This window comes from Anomaloglossus baeobatrachus, chromosome 11, assembly GCF_048569485.1.
Source record: "Anomaloglossus baeobatrachus isolate aAnoBae1 chromosome 11, aAnoBae1.hap1, whole genome shotgun sequence".
In the NCBI taxonomy this organism is placed as follows: domain Eukaryota; kingdom Metazoa; phylum Chordata; class Amphibia; order Anura; family Aromobatidae; genus Anomaloglossus; species Anomaloglossus baeobatrachus.
The window spans coordinates 63,684,742-63,704,873 of record NC_134363.1 but is presented as its reverse complement, the minus strand read 5'-3'; the positions used below and the strand labels follow the sequence as shown (position 1 = coordinate 63,704,873).

Below are 20,132 nucleotides of genomic sequence, written 5' to 3'. Positions count from 1 at the left end.
CGGATTGAACTAGCGACCAATGAGAGAGCATCCATCTCCTACCAATCCTGTAAGACACAAAACCCTGAAATGAAACTGAGGGGTATAAAAGGGACCTTTACTCTGTCACCAGGACTTCAGCCTAGGATCTACAGTTCTAGCTGGAAGGTCACAGAACTGCTTCAAGATTCATATTCTACAGGACTTCCGGGTAGGATCTATGGTTCCAGTTGGAGGATCACAAAACTGCTTCACTTCATTCATTCTACAGGTCTTCAGCCTAGGATTCACGGTTCCAGCTGGAGGATCACATAACTGCTTCATTGCTCAACGCTGATCCCAGAAATTTGCTTGGAGAGCCCAGGTTGGGACAATTTGGTCGCCTGGTTACATATCGTGCTGTGCTCAGTCAGCTACCTAGGCTTGCCACCATCTCCACTCAGTAGTGAGTGCTTGCTCGCTGGGATAGTTGGCCCTGGAAGCCCTGAAATCACAAAGATTCTTATCCCTAGTGGACAAGCGAAAGGGTGAGACTCTGTTGCTTGTACCCTCTTGTGTTCTTGCTAGGAAAGTACAATGTTTTTGCCTTTTGGTGAATCAATAAAGTCTTACCAATGTGTGGTTCACTCACCCTGTGTTGTCTGAGTAGTGTTCTGCCCGCAGGGAAGGAGTGCGTGTGTTCAGTGGTATGAGCCCTGGTCCGTGATGTCTTTCTGAAGACAGCCAGGCCAGCGGACAAGAGCACCCACTCACCCTCTTGTCTCCACAACTGGTGGCAGCAGTGGGATGGTGCAGGGGACTGATGTATGTAGACACCGTCCAAAGACTCAGCAACCAGGAAGGCATATAGGCATACCCAGCAGGCCGTAGGTGGGGCATACAGGTTTCGGATATTATCATGTCCAACTACACCAGCTTGGCTTTGGGAAGAGGATCAGTGTGGATATACAGCCTCCACAGAAATGGCAGCTACAGAAGCTGTGCCAGATTTAACAGATTGAATACACCACAGACACCCATTTGTATGTGACCCAAAAATTGATTTGTTCGGATATCCAGAACGTTGTGGAGGATGACGAAGACCCTGAAGAGGTTGACACAGAAGATTTAAACTGCATGCCAGATCAAGAATGCCATGGCAGTCTTTAATCAACCACCAAGTCACAAGCAGCCCAAATCCAGGAGTTGTGGGTTGCATTAGGGCCTGAAGTTTCAATCAAGGAGAGGGCTTGTGTTCTGGAGTCAGTTTTGGGAGTTACAGTTTCCCTACTATCAGCTACTTGAGCAGAACTATCCCCCTATTCCGTAGAAGCCCCACCAGGAGAAAGATTTAGAAACAAGACCTGTGACTTGCCAAATCCACAGCGTTGTTATATGTGCGGGCACCTTGGACATATAGACAACGATTGTTTCTAAAGCCGGGGCCTATGCCTTGAGCCCGTCTGCCGACCCAGCGGGCAACATCTGCCAAGATGAGCCATCAGGGTCTGAAGGATGCTACAATCGGGATACACCAGCAGCAGAGAATGGGATAGACCCAGTTGGACACCCTACCCAAGCCAACCTTCATCACCCCATCCAGCCACTCAAGGTCAGTGATATACAGACCCAGGGACTTCAAGACAATGGGTCCTCCATCACCCTGGTCAACCTAGGTATTGTTCCCCCTGAACACCATTTACCAGGTAGCCAAGTGACCATCTCCCTAGCTAGTAGCCAGTGTTCAGACATCCCTCTTGAACATGTGCAGTTGGACTGGGGGACCAACCACGAAGAGGTTGAAGTGGGCTTATGGACGGCCTCCCCACACCTGTTTTTTTGGGGAACAATTAAAGCCATCACTCGCAACCAAGCCAAGCAGCACCTTGATGCTGATCCTTTGGCCACCTCTTCTGAGGATTACCCACATTCCCAGCATCCATCACCCTCCTCTGAGCCAATGCTAGTGAGTACATCTAACCACAATGTGGTGAATGACTGGGGGGAGATAAATCACAAGGCATTTGGGAAGCCCAACTCACAGACCCCACCATAGAACTTGTTCATAGTGCGACTGCCAAACGAGGGAAGGAAATCAGGGGGAGGTGTATAGTTTGGAGCCTCTGTTGCTGACTTCACTGCTAAAAGGGCAAACATCATAGAATTGTTGGCGGACCGCCCTGAGAAGAGAACAAGGATAATCATAGGCCTATTACGTCTGGCAGCCCTGTCAACGACAACTCTCACCTGGATCCAGCAGGTTTTTTTAGTCTAATTAAGAAAGGGGAGGGATGTGACGACTTAACCTCATGACATGTTTGGTCAATGCAGCACCTTTGCCCTCAGTTTCTTTATTAAGGCAGTGGTCATCTTGGAGGAGTGTTTGATGTCGTTATCATGTTTAAATATGAAGTGAGGGGATTATGCTCTGCTTCAGTATGTCACATTACATGTTGGAATTGCCTCAGTGAACTGTAGCTCCTCACAGCCAGTAGCACTCATGTAGCCCCAAACCATGACACTCTCACCACCATACTTGACTGTAGGCTGGACACTTGTCTTTGCACTCCTCACCCTGTTGAGGCCACACATGCTTGACACCATCTGAACCAAATGGATTAACATTGTTCTGATCAGACCACAGAACATGGCTCCAATTCATGTCCTTAGTCTGCTTGTCTTCAGCAAGTCATGTCCTTAGTCTGCTTGTCTTCAGCAAACTGTTTGCAGGCTTTCTTGCGCATCATCTTTAGAAGATGCTTCCTTCTTGGACAACAGCCATGCAGACCGATTTGATGTAGTGTGCGGCTTATGGTCTGAGCACTGACAGGAGGCCCCCCCACCCCTGTAACCTCTGCAGCAATGCTGGCAGCACTCATACATCTATTTTGAAAGACAACTTCTGGCTATGATGCTGAGCGCTATGCGCTAAAATTCTTTGGTCGACCATGGTGACGCCTGTTTGTAGTGGAAGCTATCTTGTTAAACCGCTGTATGGTCTTGGCCACTGTGCTGCAGCTCCGTTTCAAGGGGTTGGAAATCTTTTAGCCTAGGACATCTTTATGTAGAGCAACTATTATTTTTTTCAGATTCTCAGAGAATCCTTTGCTATGAGGTGCTATGGTCAAGTTCCAGTGACCAGTATGAAAGAGTGTGTGAGCGATAACATCAAATGTAACACACCTGCCCCAATTCACACCTGAGACCTTGTAACACTAATGAGTTACATGGCAGCGGAGAGGGAAAAAGGCAAATTGGGCACAATTTGGCAATTTTTACTTAGGGGTGTATTCACCTTTCTTGCTGGCGGTTTAGACATTAATGGGTGTGTGTTGAGTTATTTAGAGGACACAAAATTTACATTATCCAGCTTTCCACTGACTACTGTACATTGTATCAAAGTGTGATATATTCAGTGTTGTCCCATGGAACATAATAAAACATTTACAAAAATGTGAGGGGTGTATTCACTTTCGTGGGACATATATATCAGGATAGGGGATATATACTGAACAAAAAATAAACACAACGCTTTGTTTTTGCTCCCATTTTTCATGAGTTGAATTCAAAGATCTAAAACTTTTTCTATGCACACAAAATGCTTTTTTTCTCTCAAATATTGTTAACAAATTTGTCTAAATCTGTGTATTGAGCACTTCTACTTTCCTGAGATAATCCATCCACCTCACAGGTGTGGCATATCAAGATGCTGATTACACAGCATGATTATTACACAGATGTGCCTTAGGGAGGCCAAAATAAAAGGCTACTCTGAAATGTGCACTTTTAAAGTATTGGGAGGATGCAGAGATCAGAAAACAAGTCAGGATCTGGCAGGGCTGCCACCAGGAAATTCAGGGCCCCATACTGGCAACATTTTTGGGCCCCCTTGAGACTTCACCCAGGGCTCCACCCCAGCTCTGCCTCCACCCTGCAAATCTTCCACAGTCCCACCACTACTTTTGGAAAACCTCCAGTTTTGCACCACATCCTCACCAGTCACACATTAACAGTTCTCATCAAAAACCATCTGCTGGCTAAATATATACACACACAGTCAGGACCAAAGCTGTTGACATCCTTGAAATTGTTCCAGAAAATGAAGTATTTTCCTCATAAAATTAATAATAATAAATCCTCTACACTGCTCTTCTCCATAATATCTCTCCCACACTGCCCCTCCATATAATACACCCCTAAATTATCCTTCTGTATAATATCCCCACACACTGCCCCTCTGTATCATATCCTCCCACACTGCCCCTCTGTATGATATCCCCCCACACACTGCCCCTCTGTATAATATACCCCCACACCACCCCTCTGTATAATATCCCCAACACACTGCCCCTCTGTATCATATACTCTGACACACTGTCCCTCCTTTCACAATGTCCTCTATTTCTCTATAATGTGCCCTCATAGTAACACTTTGCCTCATGACCCCTTCCTACCCCTCCCCAGTTTTAGGACATATAATCTTCAGCTCCTTCATTGAGCACTTACCATTCATAGCCGCATCTTCGCCTCCTCCGCACAGCACTGCGTCGACAACAGCAGTCTGATATGGGCCCAGAGTGATGTCCTCATCATGCTGATGCACGCTGGGATGTGGGATGATGAGCACTGCTGTGACCCACTACCGGTTATCTTGTATTTAAAGGTATTTGTGTCTCAAAAACACAAATGTATTTGGATACAAGATGAAGAAAATTATAGTCTCCCGACCACAAGAGAAGGTTTGGCGTCTGCAGTCAAAGTACAGTGCCAATCTTCCGGTGGCCCTAAACACCTGCCTGAGGATATATGTCTCCCTAACCCCCAGCCTAGCCTGCCTTTACATGCAAATTAGTTATGTGGGCCATGCAGTCACTCAGTGGCCAAAGCAACAGAGGGCATGCCGGCAACTCATGACATCATTGATGATGTCAGATATGGCTGGCCCCCTCTGCTGTGGCCATACTTTTAATTATCGGCAGGTTGCAGCTATGACTGGGGCCACAGTCTTGGACAGCTAAGTAATTAACCTGTGCCCCTTCTTCATCAGGCCCCATACACCTGTAAGGACAATAGTGCCCTGATGGTGGCACTGGTATGTGGTGTGACCACTATTTTTCACTCTGCCATCTGTCCTGTACAATGAAAACCAGGATCCATCAGTAGAGATAACAACTTTCCAAAGAGCCAGATGCCAGATGCCATCCAATGTGAGCATTTTCCCACTCAAGTCGGTTACGACAACGAACTTAACTCAGGTGGAGAATCTGATGAGTACAACGGGCATGCAGATGAGCTTCAATGAGACAGGTTCTGATAATTTGTGCAGAAATTCTTAGGTTATGCAGCGATTGTTGCAGCAGCTGTCTAGGTGGCTGGTCTCAGATGATTTTGGAGGTGAAGATGCTGGATGTGGAGGTCCTTAGCTGGTGTGGTTACTTGTGGCTTGCGATTGTAAGGCCAGTTGGATGTATCACCAAATGCCAGCCTAAAGGCCCCGTCACACTAAGCAACATCGCTAGCAACATCGCTGCTAACGAACAACTTTTGTGACGTTGCTAGCGATGTTGCTGTGTGTGACATCCAGCAACAACCTGGCCCCTGCTGTGAGGTCGTTGGTTGTTGCTGAATGTCCTGGGCCTTTTTTTAGTTGTTGCTGTCCCGCTGTGAAGCACAGATCGCTGTGTGTGACAGCGAGACAGCAACAACTAAATGTGCAGGCAGCAGGAGCCGGCTTCTGCGGAGGCTGGTAACCAATGTAAACATCGGGTAACCAAGAAGCCCTGTCCTTGGTTACCCGATATTTACCTTTGTTACCAGCCTCCGCCGCTCTCACTGTCAGTGCCGGCTCCTGCTCTGTGCACATGTAGCTGCAGCACACATCGGGTTAATTAACCCGATGTGTGCTGTAACTAGGAGAGCAAGGAGCCAGCGCTAAGCATTGTGCGCTGCTCCCTGCTCTGTGCACATGTAGCTGCAGCACACATCGGGTAATTAACCCGATGTGTGCTGTAACTAGGAGAGCAGGGAGCCAGTGCTCAGTGTGCGTTGCTCCCTGCTCTCTGCACGTGTAGCTCCGTGCGGTGGTAACCAAGGTAAATATCGGGTTGGTTACCCGATATTTACCTTAGTTACCAAGCGCAGCATCTTCCACGCGGCGCTGGGGGCTGGTCACTGGTTGCTGGTGAGCTCACCAGCAACTTGTGTAGCCACACTCCAGCGATCCCTGCCAGGTCAGGTTGCTGGTGGAATCGCTGGAGCGTCGCAGTGTGACATCTCACCAGCAACCTCCTAGCAACTTACCAGCGATCCCTATCGTTGTTGGGATCGCTGGTAAGTTGCTTAGTGTGACTGGACCTTAAGGCACACCTGTCTAATAATCATGCTGTCTAATCAGCATCTTGACATGCCACATCTATAAGATGGAAGGATTATCTCGGCAAAGGAGAAATGCTCACTAACACAGATTTAGACAAATTTGTGAATAACATTTGAGAGAAAAAGGCCTTTTGTGTACATAAATTTTTTTTAGATCTTTGAGTTTAGCTCATGAAAAATGGGAGCAAAAACAACAGTGTTGCGTTTATATATTTGTTCATTGTATATACTAGGATAGGGGGCATATATACCTGGATGGGAAACATATATACCTGGATGGGAAACATATAGTGCAGATACCATTAAGAACATATATACCTGGATGAGGGGCATATATAACAGAATGATGGACATTTACACCAAGATGGGGAACATATATACCAAGACGAGGGATATATACTAGGATGGGAAACATATATATCAGGATGCCTGGGATAGAAACATATATTCAAGAAGGAGGGACATATATACCAGGATGAGGAACCTATATAAGAGGATAAGTGACATATAAACACGTGGTCAAAATTGTTGGTACCCCTCGTTTAATGAAAGAAAAACCCACAATGGTCACAGAAATAACTTGAATCTAACAAAAGTAATAATGAATAAAAAAAAAATCTATGAAATTGACCAAATGAAAGTCAGACATTGCTTTTCAGCTTCCACAGAATTAAAAAAAAAAAATAAATAAAACTCATGAAACAGGCCTGGACAGAAGTGATGGTACACCTGAAAATAATGTGACAAAAGGGACATGTTAAATCAAGATGTATCACAGGTGTCTACATTCTTGTAATCAGTCAGTGGGCCTGTATATAAGGCTACAGATACTAACTGTGCAGTTTGGTGACATGGTGTGTACCACACTCAACATGGACGAGAGGAAGCGAAGGAAAGAATTATCTCAGGAGATTAGAAAGAAAATTATAGACAAGCATGTTAAAGGTAAAGGTTATAAGACTATCTCGAAGCAGCTTGATGTTCCTGTGACTACAGTTGCACATATTATTCAGAAATTTAAGATCCATGGGACTGTAGCTAACCTCGCTGGATGTGGCTGCAGGAGGAAAATTGACCATTGTTGACAGACTGGAATTCACCAAACTACATGTTGACAAGCCACAAAGCTTCTGGGAGAATGTCCTGTGGACAGGTGAGACAAAAATGGAACTTTTTGGCAATGCACATTATCTCTATGTTCACAGATGGAAAAATGAAGCATATCAAGAAAAGAGCACTATCCCTACAGTGAAACATGGAGGAGGCTCTGTTATGTTTTGGGCTGATTTGTTGCATCCTGCACAGGGTGATTTGAATCTGTGCAGGGTACAATTAAATCTCAAGACTATGAAGGGATTTTAGAGAGAAATGTGCTGTCCAGTGTCAAAAAGCTTGGCCTCAGTCGCAGGTCATTGGTCTTGCAACAAGTTAATGACCCAAAACACACAGCTAAAAAGACCCGAGACTGGCTAAGAGGAAAACATTGGACTATTCTGAAGTGGACTTTTATGAGCCCTGACCTAAATCCTATTGCGCATCTTTGGAAAGAGCTAAAACTTGCCATCTGGAAAAGGCAACCTTAAAACAGGAGACAACTGGAGCAGTTTGCTCTTGAGGAGTGATCAAAATACCTGTCAAGAGGGGCAGAAGTCTCAATGACAGTTACAGGAATCGTTTGATTGCAGTGATTGCCTCAAAAGGCTGTGCAACTAAATATTAAGTTAAATGTCCCATCATTTCTGTCCAGGCCTATTGTATGAGTTTTATTTTTTTTTAATTTCTGTGGAAGCAGAAAAGCAGCAATGTCTGACCTTCATTTGTTCATTTTCATAGATTTTTACTTATTACTTTTGTCAGATTCACGTTATTTCTGTGACCATTGTGGGTTTTTCTTTCATTAAACGAGGGGTACATACATATCAGGATGGGCGCAGGATAGGGAACATCAATTTGAAACCAGATGTTTACATACACTATCTAAAAAGACACATCTGCATGTTTTTCTCATTATCTGACATGAAATCAGAATAAACATTTTCCGTTTAAGGTCAATTAGGAACCAAAATTATTTATATTTGACAAATGCTAGAACAATGAGAGAGACAATGTTTTATGGAGTTTTTATTACTTTCTGCAAAGTCAAAAGTTTACATACATTTCATTAGTTTTTCGCACCATTGCCCTTAAACTCTATGGGGTACTTTGCACACTACGACATCGCAAGCTGATTGTAGCGATGCCGAGCGCGATAGTCCCCGCCCCCGTCGCAGCTGCGATATCTTGTGATAGCTGCTGTAGCGAACATTATCGCTACGGCAGCTTCACATGCACTTACCTGCCCTGCTACGTCGCTCTGGCCGGCAAACCTCCTCCTTCCTAAGGGGGCGGGTCGTGCGGCGTCACAGCGACGTCACACGGCAGGCGGCCAATAGAAGCAGGGGGCGGAGATGAGCGGGACATAAACATCCCGCCCACCTCCTTCCTTCCTCATTGCAGCTGGGACGCAGGTAAGGAGATGTTCCTCGCTCCTGCGGCTTCACACACAGCGATGTGTGCTGCCGCAGGAACGAGGAACAACATCGTTACATCGGTCCTTCCGAAATTATGGAAATGACCGACGCTACACTGATCATACGATTTCAACGCTTTTGCGCTCGTTAATCATAGTAAAAAGGATTCACATACTCTGATGTCGACAGCGTGATGTGCATCACTTTCGATTTGACCCCACTGACCCCACCGACATAACAGCTGCGATGTCGTAGTGTGCAAAGTACCCATTCGACTTGGCTCAATCCTTCCACAAGCTTCTCACAATAATTGGTATGAATTTGGGCCCATTTCTCTTGACAAAACTGGTGTAACTGAGCCATGTTTGTAGGTCGTCTTGCTCGCACTTTACTTTTCAGCTTTGCCCATACAATTTTCAGTAGGATTGAGATCAGGGTTTTGTGATGGCCACTCCAAAACATTGACTTTGGTATCCTTAAGCCACTTTCTACTCAGTTTGGCAGTATGCTTTGCATCAATGTCAATTTGGAAGACCGATTTCCGCCCAAGCTTTAAGTTCCTGGCTGAGGTCTTGAGATGTTGATTCAGTATTTCTACATAATCTTCTTTTCTTATGATGCCATCTATTTTGTGCAAAACAACCCCACAACATGATGCTGCCACCCCCATGTTTCACAGTTGGGATGGTGTTCTTAGGGTTCAAAGGTTCTCCCTTTTTTCTCCAAATTCAATTTTAGTTTCGGCAGACCACAGGACATGTCTCCAAAATTTAAGGTCTATGTTCCTGTGTGCATTTGCAAACATTATTCTGTCTTTTTTATGTTTCTTTTGAAGTAATGACTTCTTCCTGGCAGAGTGTCCTTTCAGCTCATGTTGATACAGTGCTCGTTTCACTGTGGTTAATGACAGTCTTACCAGCTTTCGCCAGCATCTTCACAAGGTCTTTTGCTTTTGTTCTTGGGTTGATATGCACATGTCTGACCAAAGCATGTTCATCTCTGGTACACAGAACCTGTCTGCTTCCTGAGCAGTATGACGGCTGGACATTTTCATCTTGTTTGTACTTGCATATAATTGTTTGTACAGATGATGAGGCACCTTTAGGTATCTGCAAATTGTACCCAAGGTTGAACCAGACTTGTGCAAGTCCACAATTCTCTTCCTGAGATCTTGGTTGATTTGTTTTGACTTTGCCATAATGCTACACAAAGTAGCAGTGTGGACTCAGGAAGGAGACCATATATACCGCAATCAGGGACATAGATACCAGGATGGATCCAAGTTGGTAACATTCTGTATATACCAGGATGGGGGACACATATAGCAGATTGAGAGACATACATACCAGGATGGGGAACATAAATGTCAGGATAAAGGTTATATATACACCAGGATAGGGAATATATATACCAGGAGGAGGAATAAATATACAAGGATGGAGGACATATATACCAGGATGGATTCAGGATGGGGACATAAATACCAGGAAGGGGGACATATATACCAGGATGGGAGACACAGGATGGGAAACATATATACCACGATGGGCCCAGGATGGGGGACATATATACTAGGATGGGCCCATGGTGAGGAACATATATACCTGAATCAGGGACATCTGTACCAGAATGGGTAACATATATACCAGGATAAGGAACATGTATACCAGAATCCAGGATATACATACCAGGATGATGAACATAAACACCAGGATGGAGGATATATATAACAGGATGGGGACATGTATACCTGGATGGGGACATGCATACCGGGATGGGCCCAAGTTGAGAAACATACATACCAGGATGGGGAACATTTATTCCAGAATGGGGACATATATACCGGGATGGGGGATATTTATACCACGATAGGCCCAAGTTGGGAGACATATATACCAGAATAGGGAACATTTACACCAGGATAGGAACATATATAGCAGGCTAGGGAACATTTACACCAGGATAGGAACATATATACCAGAATGGGGAACATATATACTAGCATGGCCCAGGGTAGGGAACATATACATCAGGATGGGAGGCATATACATCTCGATTATGAACATATATACCAGGTTGGGCCAATATACTAGGATGGACCACATATATACCAGGAAGGAGCCAGGATGGGGGACATTAGTTTAGAATGGTGGACATTACTACATAATGGGGGTTCAAAGTTAATGGGGGATATAAAACATTAGTTACTCTTCAATACAAGCTAATAATACGTTTTTTCCAATGATAGGTGGCGGATCAGCAAAATCAGCTTTTAGGAAAACAGTATAAAAAAAGCAATAAAACAATAGTTCAAACCTACTAGATATCAAATTTGCTAACTGTACCATTAAAGTCACTAGTTATATTTTTTTGGAGGGAAGGGTGAATTTGAACTATGTGAGCTATATTGCAGGAATATACAGTATATAAATACATATATATATATTTATTTATCACAGAGTTTTATTTATATTCGATTAACTTTCTTTTTTTTTTCATTCCTGAAGCAAAAGTGGCAAGACTTTCTCTGTCTCTTCCACCATTAAACCTTCAAGCATTCCAAAGCTCCAGTGGACGAAAGTCATTTTGGGACAGTGATGAAGAAAAAAGAGATACACATTATAACAAGGAAGATGAGGATGAAGAAGATGAAGGCTTTGGTCTTCCAGAGCATCAAAGAACAGGCTCAGAAGCTGAAGGAGAGGTGGCTGGAGTCCCAATTGTAGTAACAGAAATGGATGATGGACGAAACCTCCGGAGTCTGCTAAAGTCACCGAAATCTGCTGATGAGGTAGATGATGACCTTGATCGAAAACGAAAAATGGTGTCCTTTTTTGATGATGTAACAGTTTACTTATTTGACCAGGTAAGACATTTTTTTAAAGAGAGTCATGGTGTTTTAACAATGCAGTCATAATACCATACTCGTAAGTCATTGAGGCTTGTCACACCGTGGGGCAGAGACGATTGTTGTTTTAGTATTTCTTATGCAAGAAAATTCAGTCAAATCTATAAGTGCATTTACATAATGGTTCTTTATTAACCTGAAAATATGTGGTATATGTGCTTAGACCCTTGCTGTAATTACCCGGTCACAGTAGAATAATAAATTATACCACATACATAATGTTAATCAACCCCCATCCGACCCCCCTGCAATATATTAACTAAATCACCACTCCAGTGGTGTATTGATGTATTGATGCTTTAAATCAGTGTTTCTCAACTCCAGTCCTCAAGACCCACCAACAGATCATGTTTTCAGGTTTTCCTCCATCAGGTTTTCAGGATTTCAATAATGTTGCACAGGTGATGGAATTATTCCCTGTCTAACATTGAGGAAAACCTGAAAACATGATCTGTTGGTGGGTCTTGAGGACTGGAGTTGAGAAACACTGCTTTAAATGTAAGCCTCCTGCCTCCACTTTTGAGCTCACCCTCCAGCATTTTCAGAGTTTACCTTACGCCTCTCCTGTCCCGCTGCGCCATCTTGTGTCTGTATCTTCTGACTAGCCGTAAGTCAGAAGTTACATCACAAGTTCCCAATGCATCTCTAAGAGAGCCAGAACGAGGTTAGAATGAACATCAATCTCCCCTGATGTCACAGCCATGGACAATGACGTCTTCTCGCAGGAAGCATAAAGAAGCGTCCTACTGTATGGCTGTTAAAGATTGTGACAAACCTGCAGATTTACCACTCTCACCCCCCTCTATATACAATCCTCCTCTGCAGTATATGTGTACCGCCCCGCGCTCGACCGCAGCCAAGCCACTCGGATCCAGGCTCGCTGGTGGGTGGCTCGAGTGCCTCCGGACCCGGGGTCACTTCGCTCTGAAAGGATGTTTGGCGCTACGTAGGGGGGTGGTAGGAAGGTGTACGGCCGAAGCCTTGTATGAGTTTGTGACGCAACCCACGGGATGTGGTGAAGGTGTAGACACCACCGCTGCAGTTACGGGGCACCCGGGGGAGATGGTTAGGCAGCAAGATGTTAACCCCTCCGTGGGCAGGGATGATGGCCCCGGGACCCGTTGGGGGGAGCTGGGCGGTGCAGGGCGGTGCGCGGCCGGATGGCACTGTGGTACTCACTGTGATTGACATACACAAGTCTCTGGTAAACAAAGTTGATGGTGGTCGGTGTCCGCAGCCGGCTGCATCTGGTCCCCCACCCGGTTTGGTGGTCTTTGCCTTTCTCCTGCACCGTGTAGTGTGTATGTAGACTGCCTTCGCTTCAGCAATGGGAGTCCGCTCCCCGGCAGTATGTGTGTCGGGAAAGCCCGTTTGTCTGCAGACGCTGGCCCGTGGGATTTCTCTGCCTGTGTGGTGGCTTTCTATCCCCCTCGGTGGGCTGTTGTCTTCAGTCGGGACTTGGGTGGGAAAGGACCTATAGTCCAGACCTCAATCAGTGAATTAACTTGGTCCAGTGGCTTCTGGACCTCGTTTCAGGGTCTGAGTACCCCCCTGTGTGCTCCGGTTTCCAGTCGGTTCCCCGGGTCGGTACCGGCGGGCCACTACCCTGTCCCGGTCTACCACGGTTCCACCTGGCAGTCTTCCCGGCTCCTGCAGGCTAGGCCACCGTGTGCCTCCTAGCCAAGGTACCAGGTCTACGACCCTGGCACCTGTCAGTTTCCGCTGCAGACCTGTCACCACAGGCCTGCCGCACTTCACTCCTGACTCCACTTAGAACTCACAACTGACAACAACTAAACTTGTGTTTCCTGCCTCAGGCCATCTGAACTCCTCGGTGGGTGTGCCAACCGCCTGGCTCCGCCTCCCTGGTGTATCCATTAAGCTCTGAGGGAGGTGACTAGGGTTTATGTGTTTGGCTGATGTTACCTAGTGAGGGACTGGTGTTGTGCGGGGCACTATCTGTGACTACCTGGCTAGTCCAGGGCATCACACATGCTCCTCAGCCCCTGTTTACAGCCTCCATGTGCAGTTCCTCACACCACAGGCACTGTATACAGCCTCCATATACAGTACATGCTCCTCAGTCTCTGGATACAGCCTCCGTATGCAGCAAATACTCCTCCATTTCTGGATACAGTCTTCATATGCAGATAATCTAAAAGGAATCCAGCATCCAAGTATAGGAATATAATAAAATCCAAAAATTTATTGAAAATAGAAAAAAAAACACTCCATGTTAAAAACAAGATCCATATGCATTTCATCATGCCACTCTTTATTCAGCCTCCATATGCAGAATATGCTCCTCAGCCCCTATAGACAGCCACCATATGCAGCAAATGCTCCACAGTCTCTGGATACCGCCTCCATATGCACTACATGCTCCTCCGCCTCTGGATACAACGTCTATGGGTAATAAATTGCTCCCAAGTCCCTGTATACAGCTTCCACATCTAGAAGGCTCCTTTATACTACCGCAGTCTGCAGTACATGCTCCTCAGTGTTCAGATGCAGTTTGTTGCATCTCTTGAGCCTCTGCTCCTCTCTGTCATGTTGGGTAGATAGGGATGTGTCCTCAATGTGCCTTCACATGAGCACATCCTGCTCTTTCTAGTGCTACTGTAAATGTAAAGGTCCAGCACCGCTGGGGCATGACCGGGTTCATCAGCATCACTGTACTTTGCATTATATCACTTACAGCCATAGCACAGTAGCACATTATGTGAGGTGACCGCAAGTGATTATCCAAGGTACAGTGCAGCTGAGGCACCTAGCCCTGAACAGTTACTAGGGACCTGCCCAGATGGCATCTGCCTCCCGCCCCTGCCAATCTCTCGAAATACCTCAGAGAAATACGCAGCTCAGGAAGGCGGGAACACACAGAGAACTTATTCAATAAAATAATCATAGGCTTCAGTAAGAGGGAATAAACTAAAGTACAAACTTGAAAAAGGGGTCAAAGAATTTAATGTGTCAGACTCTTACAATTTATACAGACATTTAGACCTTGATTCATCAAAGCAAAGAATTCTTGCATGAATTGCTTTGTTTTAGTCGCAACATTTTTGCCCAAAAAATTCCTGTGATTTGTGGCATTTTCACATCAGTTTCGACCCAGCTCCGCCAGAATGGACAGAGCTATGGTGGAATGAGTGTGCAATGTTGGCATGATATCACGTCTCGTCTAATTCATCACAAGCTCTGAAGTACCTTACATGAGAAATCTTACTCCTGCCTCTGACTGAAGTAAGAATTGTGACGTCTCAAGAAGGCCCATGCTGCTCGTCACACCTTCCTGATTCATTAAGATGCTCCACCTCTGAAACCGGAGCATCTGACTACCGGCATACCTTCTCATGAACAACAGCATTGTTCACACCGGTCTTGATGAATCGGGACCTACAAGTGTAAATTCTTGGATTTTCATAGATTGGCTTATAAAAAACTCAAGTCACTCTGACCCTTGTTATGATTTTGTTTTGCATGTGTTTATCATAGGAGACACCCACCAATGAACTGAGTAATCCGAATGCACCAGAAAATGATCAAGGTTCCCAGAATCCTTCACTGGAGTCAAGTCTGGATGCCTTCTCATCAACCGATGGTTTCAGTAAGCAATGTCAATGTCCTACAAGCCATTGAAATCCATGTAATTACAAAGTCGTAATATATAAAGAGAATGACCTAGGAGTTTATGGATTAGCAATAACCGAGACTCCCCGTTCTCTCTATGGGACTATATTTCTGACTTCTCTACAGTACAGCCTCAGTCAGCATTTCATTAACATAGAATCATAGAATGTTATAGTTGGAAGGGACCTCTTTAACTGCTTAAATACTATAGCATACTAACCAGCAGTTCAATGCCCCAAATCAGGACATTTAGGCCTCACCCTAGGATCACCCAACAATAAGCTATAACCCCATCTTTTGGGCGTGTTTGCAAAGAATTTCCTACCTTTATCCATCTATTGGCTTGCCTCCCAAAAATTGGGGATGTTGACAAATCTTCTGTTGAATTATCTGACCTGTTGACTACTAAGGCTAGTTTCACACTTGCGTTGAATGGTATCCGTTGCATTGCGTTGTGTGACGGATGCAACGGATGTGTTGCATATAGTGGCACAACGGATGCTGCAAAACAACGGAATGCGTTTCTGATTTTTTTTTTTTTTTACAGTTTTACCGGCGGCAGACTATTGTGAACGATCAGCTGATCGCTCCCAGTAGCCGGCCGCCGGGTGATCAGCTGATCGCTCCCAGTAGCCGGCCGCCGGGTGATCAGCTGATCGCTCCCTGCAGCCGGCCGCCGGGTGATCAGCTGATCGCTCCCTGCAGCCGGCCGCCGGGTGATCAGCTGATCGCTCCCTGCAGCCGGCCGCCGGGTGATCAGCTGATCGCTCCCAGTAGCCGGCCGCCGGGTGATCAGCTGATCGCTCCCAGCAGCCGGTTGCCGGGTGATCAGCTGATCGCTCGGCCGCCGAGAATGTGTGCGGGGGGCGGAGCTGAGCGGGGCCATGGCGCTGAGGACAGGTGAGTGTGTGTGCATGTTTATATACATGCGGAGTGGAGTGCGGGAGGGGGCAGAGCCATGGCGCTGAGGACAGGTGGGTGTGTGTGTGTGTGTATATATATATATACACATGCGGAGTGGAGTGCGGGAGGGGGCGGAGCCGAGCGGGGAAGTGTCGGTCTCCCTGAACACGTGGCCAGGGTAAACATCGGGCAAAGCACTTTGCGTGGTTACCCGATATTTACCTTGGTTACGGGTGCAGGGTGCCAGAGAGAGCATGCGCAGTGAAATCCTAAGGATTCCGCTGCTCAAAAAAAGTTACATGCTGCGTTCCTCCCGCTGGGTGGAAGCAACGGAGCGTCACCCAGCGGAAGCAACGCAGGTCCTTTTGGCACAATCTGTCATCCATACAAGTCTATGGGAAACAGCGGAATCCGTTAGCGGATTCCGCTGTTTTCCAAAAGGGCGGATTGTGATGGAAGGAAAACAACACAAGTGTGAAAGTACCATTAGTGATGAGGAGAAACCTACGAATGTGAAAGGGTCTGAACACCAATATTTCTCTAATATACTGGCGAGCAAAAGGGTAACAACCTTTTGAACTTTTGACTTCCAGGCTCCATATCTCACCATCCACAACATCTTTTAGCATGAGACTACCTTCATTTTATAGATAATTCTCTTGGCTATCTCATACATAAATTTGATTGCAACTATTTAGAATATGATTAGTTATGCAGATTCTTGTCATATCACTTCATTGTTACTGTTTTGCTACTGGTGGTAGAAAAATCTTTTTCTTCCTGTATACTACAAACTACAAATTACAACCTGTTCTCACGTTTGTAATAGCTCAGTGTGTTACTAGGTTGATTCCCAAGTGAAAGGTCACTGGTTCACATTGAGGAGCAGCCACGAAAAAGATTTCCCATGAAAAAACAAACTGCATGATGTAAGTGCCATGACAGCTGGAAGAACACAAATTGAAGTCCATCCATACATTCAAAAGCCAAAAGGTGGACATCCAGACAAAATATCGGAGTCAACAATCGGATCATGAAAAGATCTTTCACTTCTGGCGACAACCGCTTCAGTGGAGTAGATTCGTATGCTTCATAATAGTGAGATCACAGATGTCCAGCAAACACCATGCGACACACGTTACACAAGTCTGTAATGATGGCCTGAAAACAGGTGAAGACGCCTCAACTTCAATATCATCATAAGAAGCATCGGCTTTAGTTTACAAAAAAGTACAAAAAGTGGACAGTAGAAGATTGGAAACGGGGGATTTGAAGCCATGAAACGAGAGTCAATAGGCTAGGCTCTGATGGGGACAAATAGGTCTGGAAAAAACAAGGGAATAAGGGGCTAACGAATTGAGAAATGGAAGGAACTGTCAAGTTCAGTGGAGGAAGCCTGATGACATGGGGCGTTTCACTGTCAAAGGCGTTGGATACTTGAGCAGGATCGATGGTGGTCTTAGATATATGTGAGTTTCCTTGAAGACGAGTTTCTTCATACACTCAAGTACTATGGGTATGAAAAAGACATAGTGCTCAAGCAGGACAACGACTCGAAGCATGCATCAAGGTTGATGAAGAAATGGCTTAATGACAATGAAGTAGAGGTGCAGGATTGGTCCCCAGACCTCAACACAATCCAACACTTGTGGGAAGAGTTGAAGAAAAAGCTGTATACATCCCCAAGTGAGAGACTAGTATGCACCAACATTGGGAATGTGTAGAAAAGACCTGGGATCAGATTTCAGTCGAGACATGCTTGAATAAGATAGAGAGTATGCCCAGAATGATTCAGGTAATGTTGAAAGCCAAAGTTACATATACTAACAAAATAAGAAAGATTTAAATTTAGATTTTTAGGAGCAAAACAGTAACAATGCAGTGACATGACATGAATCTGCATAACTTATCATATGCTAATTAGTCACAAGTCACATTTATGTATACGATAGCCAAGATTGTCTATAAACTGAAGATCGTTCATGCTCAAAGCTGTAGTGGATGATGAGATATGGAGCCTGAAAGTCAAAAGATCAAAACATTGTTACCCTTTTACTTGGCAGTGTATATGACTTCTATTTAATAATGTGGTTTCTATGTCTAATAGGTGGAAGTTTTGAATGGGACGATGACTTTCCCTTGATGACCCAAAACACCACATTCCTTCCCATGGCAGCAGAAGGTGCAGCTCTCAAGTCACCGATAAGTCCAACTGGATCAGTACCTCCTGTACTTCAAGGAAAGCAAGTTGAAGGAAACTTAATGGACTCACTAAGGTTCACCCGATTTACTGTTTCGCCTGCTGTAGAACCACATGGTCCATTATGTGACTCAGATGTAGTTCCACCTGCAGGTTAGTTTTATAATCCACTCATTTATTCAACTACTGTGTTTCCCCAAAAATAAGACAGTGTCTTATATTATTTTTTTGTCCCGAAAAAATGCACTAGGGCTTATTTTCAGGGTAGATCTTATTTTTGGGAAAACATGGCTAAGTTTACCCCCAAAGGAAGGCACACCCCCCAAAAAAAATCACACCAGACCCCCAGACATCTGTATTGCTGTCAGGTCCCCCTGAGTCCTGAAAGCAGTATTACTGGACGTGTGTGTGTGTGTGTGTGTGTGTGTGTGTGTGAGCTGAATCTTACTGCAATTGGATGTATGTGTGTGTGTGTGATAGTGGAGGGATACTGAACCCGATCTGTATGTGTGTGTGAGAGCGCAGTGATACTGAACCTGATCTGTGTGTGTGTGTGTGTGTGTGTGTGTGTGTGTGTGTGTGTGTGTGTGTGTGTGTGAGAGAGTGGAGGGATACTGCCCCCGATCTGTGAGTGTGTGAGAGCGTAGGGATACTGGACCTGATCTGTGTGTGTGTGATAGTGGATTTATACTGGATCCGTTCTGTGTGTGTGTGAGCAGAGGGATAGTGGACCCAATCTTTTTGTGTATGTGAAAGCGGAGTGATACTGGACCTGTTTTGTGTGTGTGTGTGAGAGCGGAGTGATACTGGACCTGTTTTGTGTGTGTGTGTGTGTGTGTGTGTGTGTGTGTGTGTGTGTGAGAGCGGAGGGATACTGGACCTGTTTTGTGTGTGTGTGTGAGAGCGGAGTGATACTGGACCTGTTTTGTGTGTGTGTGTGTGTGTGTGTGTGTGTGTGTGTGTGTGTGTGTGAGAGCGTAGGGATACTGGACCTGATCTGTGTGTGTGTGATAGTGGATTTATACTGGATCCGTTCTGTGTGTGTGTGAGCAGAGGGATAGTGGACCCAATCTTTTTGTGTATGTGAAAGCGGAGTGATACTGGACCTGTTTTGTGTGTGTGTGTGAGAGCGGAGTGATACTGGACCTGTTTTGTGTGTGTGTGTGTGTGTGTGTGTGTGTGTGTGCGTGTGTGTGTGTGAGAGCGGAGGGATACTGGACCTGTTTTGTGTGTGTGTGTGTGTGTGCGTGCGTGTGTGTGTGTGAGAGCGGAGGGATACTGGACCTGTTTTGTGAGTGTGTGTAAGAGTGGAAGGATATTGCACACGATCTTTGTGTGTATGTGAGAGCAGAGGGATACTGCACCCGATTTGTGTGTATGTGAAAGCGGAGGGATACTGGACCCAATCTGTGTGTGTGTGTGTGTGAGAGCAGAGGGATACTGCACCCGATTTGCGTGTTTGTGAGAGCAGAGGGAAACTGAACCCGATCTGTGTGTGTATGTGAGAGCGGAAAGATACTGGACCCGATCTGTATGTGTGTGATAGTAGAAGGATTCTGGACCCGATCTGTATGTGTGTGTGAGTGCATAGGGATACTGGACCCGATTTGTGTGTGAGAGCAGAGGGATGCTGGACCTGATCTGT

At 45.5% G+C, this 20,132-nt stretch overlaps 1 protein-coding gene across 3 annotated transcripts in view; it reads left to right on the top strand.

Annotated features, from left to right (window-relative positions):
- LMTK3 (lemur tyrosine kinase 3) overlaps nucleotides 1–20,132 on the top strand; it is a 124,386-nt gene that overhangs the window by 97,611 nt on the left and 6,643 nt on the right. For all 3 annotated transcript variants that reach the window (XM_075328638.1, XM_075328639.1, XM_075328637.1), the window contains exons 13-15: nucleotides 11,351–11,709; nucleotides 15,250–15,361; nucleotides 18,395–18,640. In XM_075328638.1, the coding sequence (XP_075184753.1) occupies nucleotides 11,351–11,709; nucleotides 15,250–15,361; nucleotides 18,395–18,640 (717 nt within the window). The remainder of the gene's footprint in view (nucleotides 1–11,350; nucleotides 11,710–15,249; nucleotides 15,362–18,394; nucleotides 18,641–20,132) is intronic.